Source organism: Phaseolus vulgaris, chromosome 9, assembly GCF_051622355.1.
Source record: "Phaseolus vulgaris cultivar YP4 chromosome 9, ASM5162235v1, whole genome shotgun sequence".
Lineage (NCBI taxonomy): Eukaryota > Viridiplantae > Streptophyta > Magnoliopsida > Fabales > Fabaceae > Phaseolus > Phaseolus vulgaris.
Window position 1 is genome coordinate 24080990 of NC_143506.1, and position 12227 is coordinate 24093216.

At 27.1% G+C, this 12227-nt stretch overlaps 1 protein-coding gene across 1 annotated transcript; it reads right to left on the reverse strand.

Moving 5' to 3' along the window:
• Window positions 1-918: 918 nt before the first annotated feature.
• On the reverse strand, window positions 919-2671 carry LOC137821981 (citrate-binding protein). Its single transcript, XM_068626809.2, has 2 exons — window positions 2316-2671; window positions 919-1563 (listed from the first exon to the last, which is right to left on the reverse strand). Exons 1-2 carry the CDS (start codon window positions 2580-2582, stop codon window positions 1180-1182), a joined length of 651 nt encoding a protein of 216 aa, XP_068482910.1. The 5' UTR covers window positions 2583-2671; the 3' UTR covers window positions 919-1179.
• Between the last annotated feature and the right edge of the window lie 9556 nt (window positions 2672-12227).

Below are 12227 nucleotides of genomic sequence, written 5' to 3' on the forward strand. Positions count from 1 at the left end.
AATTAATTTTAGAGATAAAAATATTTAGTTACTATATTAACTAATTTGAATATTATTTTATAGACTAAAACATTATTGGTGTTTAAATTACTTTCTATTATTAATAAAAAAAATTGTATATTAATTTTTAAATACCAATTTTATAATCTTAATTATTAATTGGGGTAGTTAATTAGATATCAATTTAAAAATTAGTTTGTAAATTTATTAATAATAAAAATTATTTTAAATTACAATAATTTTTAGTCTATAAAATAATATCTAATTTAATCAATATAACAACTAATTATTTTCAGTCTCTACAACTAGTGTTTATTTAATGATTTTCTTATAATACTAGTGTTAGACTAATACAACCATTCTTACTAATCCGAGTTCATCCATGTTAAGATCCAACATAGTATAAATTGATTGATAAGGATGAGATAAATGTATGTTTTTAATAGCATTTATTACTTTTAACTATTCAAGAGAAGTAACTTGAGTGCACATTTTGCAAGTTCACATAAAAAAAATTATTCAATAAAAATTAATTATAAAGACAAAAAATAATTAGTTAATATAATAATTTTATAAATTAATTATAAAAACTAATAATTTATAAATTTTATTAATAATAGATTTACTTTAAATACCAATAATTCTCTTAATTTTAAAAATATTATTTAATTTAATTAATATAATAACTAATTATTTTTTATTTTTAAAATTAATTTATATTTAATAATTTTATTGTAGTATATCATCATCCCATAGCCATAGTGAACGAGACGAGAACATCTTAAAATAATCTTGAAAAAACACATAAACTACTAAATAAAAACAAGTGAGATACATTTTTTATTTTTCTGTAGTAATGATAGTAATATTTATTCGTATATTAATTTTAATAATATTTAGTTTTGGAAAGTGGAAATGTTTATAGAGAAAGTTTTGAATGACTATTCAAGCACACACTTTTCAGCAACAAAACGACATCAGACACAATACAAGATTAACTGCCAACAAAGATCGTAACCAATCACTGGCTAGAGTGGTAACCTAGGATAAGGAAATGGATTTCTAGACACTGCTTATCCCAGTCCAAGTAAATTATTCAGGGTTATATAGGTAATTAAACAAGCTCTTTTGCTTGCCTTATTATAGAACTTGGAACTGAAACAAAAGCTCTCTCAATCTTTAGTATTTTCTAAAAATCTTGATATCCCTCCATCGAGATTCCATGTAGTTGGAAGCACCATTCTGTGCGTAAACCCCACACTTGAAGTAGTGATTGCCGGCTCCACGGCCATTTCCATCAAATTTCTTCACCCCGTTGATAAAAATCTTCACGTTGTTGGCACCCACATCATGGATCACGTTGAAACGATACCACTTATTGTAGATGTTTTGTTCCAGAGTAGCTGATTGGTAATGAGTGAGAGATCCACCATACACCCTGCTCTGAGAGGTTGTGGCAGAGGAGACTCCACCGAACACTTGCTGGATGCACGTCCCGCTTGTGCCACTGGGCACGGAGAAATGCCCTTCAAATTGCCACACACCAGATGAATAATCGTACCCCTGCAAACTCAAATCTGATTAGGATTTTTATTACGAAGTGGACTTTTAAGTTTATCGTACCCCTGCAAACTCAAATCTGATTAGGATTTTTATTACGAAGTGGACTTTTAAGTTTAAATAGGATGGAAATGACTTTGATACTATATTACAAAGTAAACTTTAAGTCTAATTAAACTCCATAAAACCGGCTCATGATGTGAGGTTTGCATCCACTTATATACAATAAAATGTCTTAATCTCTAGTCGATGTAAGATTTTTAACACACTTCCTCACGTCGAGAGTTACCGCTCGTGCGTGGGATAACATATTATGGGTGATCCGATAGCGGGTGGCCTCATAAGCCCAACAAACACTCGTTAGGATAGATTCGAGATGACTTTAATACCATATTACGTAAGTGGACTTTAAGCATAACTCAACCTCATAAAACCGACTCATGGAGATCCCAACAGTTTTCTTTTTAACCTAAATGAATATAAATGAAGACTCATCTTCAAGACATTTTCTAAATAAGTATCGAGTGTTAATTATTGCAGCGTATACTTCACTGCAAGAGACTATCAGAGTCAATCTTCATGAACAGCTTTGTCGCCTTCTGTAGACATATCTCCTACACTTTGTTTGATAGAGAAAAAGAATAGAAAAAATGGAAATTGATAGTTGAAGAAGGAAAAAGGAAAAAAAAGTGTATGAAATATAATAAGTATTTCTTCAAAATGAATGATTAATAAAGGTGGAAGTTGGGTCTTACTGTGATACGCATCTCACTTCGTGGTGCTGTTTGGCTGCTAGACGTGTGAGGCTTGTCCGTGGAGTATACCCAAAATCTGTGCACTCCATTTGAATAGCTGTAACGCTGGTTTTGTGGAACATCGTAAGGCGTTTGGATCTGGATGTTGGAGTTAGAAAATGAAAGAGGGGTGAAGCCATCTGTGGGATCGGAAGCAACCAAGGAAAGAGTTGTGATAGTGATGAGTAATGGCAGAAGGGTTTGATGGAAAATGGGTAGGGACACCATTGCTGCAGATGAAGATGAATAGTTATTTTTCCTCAATATAAGTTAAGTGGATAAGGAAGGTTTGATGGACACAAGTATTTATAGAAGGTTCAGACTCAAATGGTTGACATGAACACGGTGACATTGCAGATTTATTGATTTCTCCTTCTTAATTGCATCTCTTATTTTATCCTGTACTATTAGAAAACAAAGAAAACGGCACTTGGGTTCAAGGAGGGTTTATAAGACAATAAAATAGAGGTAAAATAAATTATTTTTATAAGTTAATATTAACTTTTTTTTTCATTGGTATCATAGTTAAATCATATATTAACTAATCTTATATTATGAATACCAAAATCTTATCTCATATTATGAATTTACGACGTTTCAATTTTTATCTAAAAGTTAGGCACCATAGGACCACCATTGTTTTGCAGTTTCAAAACAAACAGCACGGTATGCCACGTGAAGTTACAACTCTAATCATTATAATTGATCAAATATAATTTTAAATACTAATTTATTATTTAATAAAATAAATGGAATTTATGCAATTTCACTTACAATCGAAGAAAGATAAAAGTTACAAATAATGTAAAACAATTCTATACCGTTATTTATACGACTTCATTCTACAACATTTTGGTTGTATTTCGACTAGGGAAAGAACATGTGGAGATTTCAGTGAGTATCAAGATTTGAGAGAAAAATGTGAAGAAAGTAAGTATGTTTGAATTCGGGTATGTTAGAATAGATTTGAAGAAAAATTTATTGAAATTTGTAAGTGATATGATGCTTGTGAGGTTTTTTTAATTCTTTTTAAAAGTGTAAAATTTAAGTTTACAAAATTATCCTTATATTTAAAAATAATTAAATAATGAAATGTGATGTATTTTTGTGTAGATTTGAGTTAATTGAAATATTTTAAATTATTTTCGGTACAATTGAATAATTTATTTCGATATCGTTAAATAATTATTTTTGGAAAAAATACAAGTTACTTAATATTATCGAAACATGACAATAATCATAAAAATAATATTATCTAAGCATATTCAAATTTATTGTTATATTTATTTATACATTTTGAAATTTTTTATATTCATTGATTTAAATTGTATGTAGATACATAACCAAGTAGATATTTTAGATGTCATTTTATAATAAAAAAATATTATATATAGAATGAATTATACAACAAATTTATTTATAAAGAAGAGAAAATATATAGAATAAAGTATGAAATATCATAATATGATAATTATGATGGAAAAATAATAAAAATAAAATATATTTTTTTATATATATTATTCATGAATGACAAAGCAAAAAAGAAGGTCAAAAAGGGGAAACACCACCATACTAGGTGACTTTCCCCTCAGATCTTTGCATATGAGGAGGATGAGAGAAATCATTGTTCATGCATATCCATTCTCCCCATTCCCTGCACATCCCTTATCCAAACCATGGATATTCATTTACATCCTTCCTCTTGAGCAGTACAACCCTTAAAGCAAATAGAACCTTAGGGTCCGGTTGCTTCAAGGGAAGTACTATTTACGTAGATGGAAGTGTAATGATATCCTCATTTGGATCCATTGATGTGTGTGGAAGAGGAAGGAAATATCAACATGAACAATATTTTTCATACTTCCGCGCTAAAATTGTAAAACCCTTACTAAAAACCACGTTTTTCCCATTTTAGTCTCATTTTTGTCTTTGCATGAAAGTGGTTGATTACTTTTATTTTTTCATTGTATAGTTAATATTTATAACATAATATAATACAAATAAAATAATATTAAATACAATTAAAATTATATAATTATAAATATTAATTATTACATAAATTTAACTAACACAAATATTTAATGATATTATTAATAAAATAATTTTTTAAAATAATGATAATAAATATAAATAAAATAAAATCATTAAATAATAATAATATTATTAATAGTTAATTCTATTTTATTCTATTTATATAAAAAAAATTCATAATATTATTAATAATAATTATTATTAATAATAAAAATAAATTATAATATAACAAAAAAAAATATAGTTTTTATATAAAAAAAATATAAATTAATTAATTATTTTTTAAAATATAAAAAGTAAATTTGTAATCTTAATCTTTTATTAATTAAATAAATTAAAATTTCAATCATAGTCATCACATCACGTTACTCACAAATTTATTATTTTTATGAAAAAAATTCACATTTAACAATAAGAAACTCCTGTTTTAAAAAAAATATTTAATGATTGGAAATAATTACAAAATTTTAATTAACTCAAATTTACACAAAAATACTTCATATTTCATTATTCAAATATTTTTAAAGACAATGGTAAAATTGTAAGCTTACATTTTACATCTTTAAACAAAAATCAAAATTTTCTCACTACCATCACATCACTCACAAATTTCAATAAGTTTTTCTCACACATTTACTCTAACATACCATAATCCAAACACATTCATTTTGTTCCTCTCAAATCCTCACACATCCACTCCGTCAAATCCTCACACATCTCCTCTCCAATCCAAACACACCCTTAGAAATTATTATGGGAAAAATGATATGTTAACAACTTGTAAAATTATACCACCATCCTATAATCATTTTTATTATTTTTTTATTTTCAATATTTTAATTAAATAATTTAATCTAATATTTTTTCATAGCATGAAAAATAACATAAAAAAAGAAGAAGAAGAGGGGACTAGACCAAACCCACAAGAAAAGAAATAAAAAACAATAAAACTCCCAAGAGTAGCTAAGTAACTATATTGGGAGTTTAAACTAAAAATTGAAAAAAATAAAATAAAACAAGAAGACAAACAAAAGAACATTAATAAAGAGGAAAATTGACCATAGTTTGCATTCACCAAGAGTAATAAAAATCCTATGATATTGATATTATCCTTACTTTTTTCTTTGGTTGAACTGTTTTGGGTTATCTTATTGACTTTCACTCTAGGAAGACCTCACGGTCTCCTGTAGGTTTGGACTATTTCATTGTCTTCACTTAATGATTCATCCTTATTCACTTACCAAAAGACCAAATTGACTTCCTCTAAAAAAATATCAGTCGAAATAGATTAAACTAGATCACCTAAAAGAGATTCAAAAAAATTGTGCAAGACTAAATCTTGATAAACGAATTTAGAAGAAACCCATTTGAAAACAATTAATTTAAGACCTGTTTCATTAAAGGCAGATTTGAGATGAAAAGACCATAATTTTCAGGAGGCAATGAGTTTTTTTTTTTTTTTTGTAGCAAATCATTTGATTCATGGACATCCTCCAAACAGGGCATATCAACAAAAAAATATCATGAGATCCTGAATCAACTCCTATATTTTCAGCAGATTTCTTAAACTTTTGACCAACAAGAGATCCACCCTCCACATGGGTAACAACTTCAATAAGGGTATCAAGATCAATAACAATTTCCTTTAACTTCTACCACCACCACATTACGAATAGGTACATCATATATGTACCTCTACCACAAAATTTTATTTCTCTGTGACACCAACAACTTCTTGTGAGAAGTATCATTAGTTTCTTTAGTCTGCACAATCATGAGTTTATAATGTACAACAACAAGTTTGGACAAAAAAATAAGCGATTTGGTTGTGTTATTGAAGTTATCATGATGTATTTGCATTAGAAATACCATGCCCTATTATTTTGCATGAAGAGAAAAATGGAGGCAACTTGTCAAATTCAATATTTGCAATAAAAGCAAAATCAAGTATTTTCATCAAAATTTGATTAGACAAAGCAAATAATATATCAATACCAACTCTAGCAAAAAAAAATTTCTTTAACTTTATCCGTAAAGAGGAGTATCAATCTCTCTCGCTATAGAGAAAAATATTTTTGGTTGTTAATATTCCATAGAAACTCTTAACCCAACATTGAACTTTGGTGAGCGTCATGGAAGATGGCACAAAGTATGATATTTCCATTATTTTTTTCTTGGTTTATCGCATGTGTTGGTTTCCGTTGATGAGACGATGATGAATTCTTTTAATTTTTAAATAATTTGATTAACAATTATAATGTGAAGATGACTGTTCTCAAAATATATAGCTTTATGAGTTTGTGTTTGGAAATTGTGATTTTATGATTGCAAAGTTTTTCAAATATCATATTTAAATTTTCAAAGTTTTAATTACAATTTTACTTTGTATTTGGATTAAAAAATTCAATATATATTTTTTAGCTTTTAAATATTTTATTTGAATGAGATAATTCAATTTTATTGAATTCAAATGTTCATATTTGGATAGAATATTTTAATTATTATTAGGTATGAAAATTATTATCAAACTACACTAATATCAATGTATAAACAATATCATACATACATCAACAAAATATCATTAATTGAGAAAACTTTCATAAAGATTAATAAAAACATACTTCTAGTATGCATGTATAAATAAGTCATCCGATAATATCATACAATTTCTACCAATAAAAAATAGTATTTTAATGATAAAAAAAACTTAGTTAAAAAATAACCATGTCAATGTTATTAACGAAAATATTATTTAATATTAATTGAGAAATAACTTTAATATAGACCATAACCGAAAAATAATCTCAATTTACTTTAATTAAAAGTAGTTTTAGTTAATATAAAAAAATGGTTATATTTGAGGTCAACTAAAAAATTCTTGATAGTTAATAAAGATAAATAACAATGATCATAATTAACTTTAATATATGGAAAAAAATCAATTCAAAAGCTAATATTTGAGTTGATGACCCACCAAAGTTGACAATATACTAATTAAAGTTGAGTATACAACATTTCTATTAATATTAAGATTAGGTCAAAGAGAATTTACATAAATTTGATAGGGAAAAAAAATAGTAAGATGCATTTTAAATTATATTTTTTTAATTAAAATTTTAAATAATTTAATTTTAAGTGATTAAAATTTTCAAGTTTTTTTATATTTTTAATTCTCTATCTAAACATTATATTTTATTATAAAACATTTTAAATTTTCTATAAAAATAAATTATTATCTGTAAATTCTGACGAGGATAATTTCCATGTCTATGAATAATCAAATGTTGACAACATATGTAAAAAAAATAAAATTACACTGCACTAAGGCACACGGCAGTTTTTCAATTGAATTACACCAATATTAAAGAGTCAATCTTGGCACCTATTCAGCTACAATGGCACACTTATCATAAGCTTAAGTAGTTTATTTCAGTTATTTGATTCTCCTATACTATAATTAATCCTTCCATAAAATGGAGGCACTATTAGAAATAGTACTTTATTTTTAAGCAAACCAATTCAGTAACTAAAAACTGACTAAAAATAGAATTAAAAAAACTGACTAATCTTTATCATTTATCATCATATCCTTATTTAAGTCTCTTCAAGCATGAAACACAAATGGTGGTAAAAAAATAGATGAGACGTTTTTGTCATCTAGGTTTTCAATAATGCAGGCTGCTACTCACTTTACACATTGTTAGAAAATATCATCATCTCAACTTGCCTTCTCTATTAACAATATTGTTCTTAACGTTGATTCTTAACATTCAATGTTCAACTAATTAATCTGTGCCTTCTACCAAAGGAAATCTACATGACTGTGCTAATTACCTCAAGAGGAGGAAGGAGTCTTTTTCAATCATGCATATAATTTCATTTCTATTTTCCTTTGTGTTAACATTTCCATGCAATGCAATGTTTTGATCTTAGTTGTGGTTACACGTAACAGATTGGAACTTAGGGTACTGAATGAGACTTTTTGTTTTATTTTGTCTTAGTGTTTTTATTAAAGGTAGAGTCAGAAAGAGACAACACCCTTCCCAAATTTGTAATTGCATTCAAAAGCCATCAACTAGATATTTTATTGACTAAATATTAATTACAAGAGAGATGTCTCATTGCATAACAGATTTTTTCTTCTTCTTTTGGATGAATGGTATCTTTCAATCAAGAGGCACTGATTAATTTTCACTAAATACCAAAATCTATTTATTTTGACTCCATATCAACATATTAAGAGAATGAGTGATAAAACGGATCACGTATGATACATGCTAAAATTAATAGTCTCTCAGGATATGTTTAAGGTTTAGGGTTTATGATTTATGGTTTACGGTTAAGATTAAGGGTTTAGGGTTTAGGAATAATAAAAATACGAAGAAGAGTAATAAAATTTAATCAAACTTTTAATATTTTAATCAAATAAGGTTTAATGGCTAACAAAATAAAGTAAATATCAATAATACTTTAATTAGTCAAATTATTTATAAAGAAATTAATATAAATAAAGTTGTATATAAAACATTGACCACCACTAATTTTAATTTAAAAAACATGAGATTCTTTTTTAAAAGTGTCAAAAATAAAGAAGGGTGGACAGACGGATTAGCCTATTAGCCTACCCCACCCCGCCGGGTTGGGCCAATACGTGTTGGTGGGTTCAAAAAGTTAACATACTCTATTTAAATGAGAGCAGTCTAGTGACCCAACCTGCTTTACCATCCCTAATTAAGAGAGATGTCCCAGGATTGAAGAAATGATAAAAATATATATATTGCAAATTATAAAACGACACTTTAAAAAAATATATTGAATTATTGTACTTTTACTTACAAGTTTTTTAATAATAAAAAATACTTATTAAGTTATACTAATTTATTTATTTAATATTTTTAACAAATAATAAGATTATTACTAAAATTAATTTTTACAAATTTCTTTATACTTTATTAGTTCCTAGGGTAGATGCGTGGCATGGGTCGTGTAAAGATGTAACATCCAAATTTTCAACACGTTTTCTTTTCATTTTCAAATTTTCGACGAGTATTCGTTGCATTCATAGTCAATCTGAAATTGAATCCCTCATTCCAAATTCAAAACTGAAATCCCTATAGTAGAGAGTTTTGCATACCCTAACATGGTTCGTGAGAATATCTCCATTAATGAATAGTTTTGTTATCGTGTTTCGAACTTTATTGATCATGTGAGTTATCTTCTTTCGAGACACATGTTCACCTCACCCTTTAGAGTCCAACACAAACTTGATCTATCAAGATGACCTCCATCTTGATTCTCCGCAATTCAAAGTCGTTCTACTCATAAAACTTCTCGATGTCAAACTTTGTGACCATGTCTTCAACTTATTGATTTTCTTTTTCTTGTTCTTACAGACGACACCAATTATTGGATTCTCAACCATAACAAGCAAGAACACAAGAAAAATATTGAAAAAAAAAACACTTTTATTAACAGTAGAAGGTTCAACATATAGAGTCCAATGAAAGATACAACCTATTGTTTATACTTATAACATTTTCTATATATACAACAAAGAGAATAACATAAAAAATTTAAGACATTAAGTCTAATAAATGTATGCACTAAACATTTTGTATATTGGAAGGTCTCTAGTAGACGTCTTCTACTCCATTCTATCGTTAGTCTAATCATCTGAATGAGTTCTTATCAAATTGTCTGTTGTACATTATTTGGAACCAAACATTACAATAAAAAAACCAAACATATTATCATTTAACGCATGCTAATATACTAATTAAGTAGCTTAAATGTATCAAATTTACATAAACAAAAATTAATTAAAATACAGTGAAAGTTATACTTTATTACATTGTTACATATTCTATATAATAATTACTTATGTATTGTTAGGGACAAAATGGTCCTAGAACCTACTGGTATTTTGACCGACCATCACAAGAAGAATATATTAAGGTAAAAGTGAATTAACGTAAGTTAAACCTAAGAAAATTAAGTAATACAGAAATTTATCGTGATACATGTCTTTATCTCAGCCCAACAATAAAAATGCACAACCCTATAAATATGTACAACAAAATAAATATACATTATTATTAAAACATTTATTGCCGTGTATCAAATACTTACTTGCATAATACTTACTTGCATAAGAATTTTTTTAAATAGATTCCCTAAAGACCAAAGACTGAATACCAAGCACGTAAAGTCAGAGTTGGAAAATGGGTCATTATGTCTTATAAGGAATTAATGTCTCAACCCTTTACAAGAATAACTTAAAAAATCACACCCATGGTTAAACAGTGTAAAAACATTACAAAAAGGTACTTACCTATGTAACTAAGATAAGTGATATGTTGAGGGATAAAACAAAGAGGTAGCATAGCGTGAAGATTGCACCCAGGATAGATTCTGGAATGATGCCCATCGCAATCTTAGCACCAATTATTTGGGAGAGTCCCACATACAACTAGTGCCTACCACTTAATTTATTGGACTCCTTTCAAATGCAACCATTCCACTTTACAATCTCCGGGCCCTTACTTTCAATGCAAGAATGTGATCCCTGCAAATCAACTTTTCATTCAAATTCAATACTATACTGTGTAAAGTGCAAATATATCCACTTTCAGATAACTTCAAAAATTATAAATTAAAAAAAATTAAGAAATATATCTATTTACTATTCTTTAACAATAATACACACACGTAAGTCTACACCAATATAACCATATCAAGAGGAATATTTTCCTTAGCCCTATACGACCGAAAGACAAAATATCCATCGTTGTTAATACCTTTTTTTTTCTTAAATGACTAAGATAATTAACAGTGATGTAAGTATCAGTTTGGTGTTAATTATTTTATTATAACCTAATATATTATTAATATCCTAAATTGTTTTAGTATAAAAGTGTACATTAAACATACAGAATATACATTGGATTTGAAACTAATATAGCATACACACGATCCGACTAGACTAAAATTCCAGCAAATTTCAATCCACAAAATTTGTTAAAACCAAAGATTCCATCACTTTAATTATTTTTAATAATTGAACACAATCTTTTTTACAATGAATTAACCAAACTTCACCAAAATCCAGTTTGGCATAAATATCACTTTAAGGTTAATTTCTAATCATATCCAACAATAAAAGATAATTTTGAGGCGATTTTTCAATAGAATTTCACATGTTTTAATGATTTCGTAAGAAGTTCATATTATTTTCCAATTTCTAAACTCACAAAAGAAATTTCATTATCTGAAATTGATTTTGGTCAAATAAAATATTAGTTAACTATAAGTAGTATCATTGGACTTGTGTGAATTCACAGTTATTTTAAATTAGAGCAATATTTTCATATGAAAAGAGTATCTTAAATTTAAATACTTAATATCTTTTACACAAGGAATTTTAATGAGATAAAAAGGAGGTGTTAATATTAATAAGCAACATTAAGTGAACAGTTCTGCCACTTATGCAATGTTTTTCCATTGGCTCAAAAATCTAACATATGAAGAAAGGAAGACATGAAAAAAATAAGAATATATTGGTACCCATATAAGTTATAATTACACTTTGATGATGATTGTACCTTGAAGATAATTGCATCTTGAAGATGATGATTTTTCTTTCAATTATCTTAGAGTGATTAAATATCAAGTACTAATCAATCTCTAAGATAATTTTAAGATAATTTTAAACAAATGTGTATGAAACTTATTTTTTTCCCCTTTCTAAACATATTATCTAATGAAAAATGGTTTTCATACATTTCAGATAATAATCCATTATATTAAGCAATTTTAGAAACTTTACATTCTAATCGATTATGT

Coding starts and splice junctions, on each gene's coding strand:
- LOC137821981 (XM_068626809.2), bottom strand. CDS start 2,582: ATGGTGTCCCTACCCATTTTCCATCAAACCCTTCTGCCATTACTCATC. Junction 1,564..2,315: donor GAAGTGAGATGCGTATCACA/GTAAGACCCAAC, acceptor TTGAGTTTGCAG/GGGTACGATTATTCATCTGG.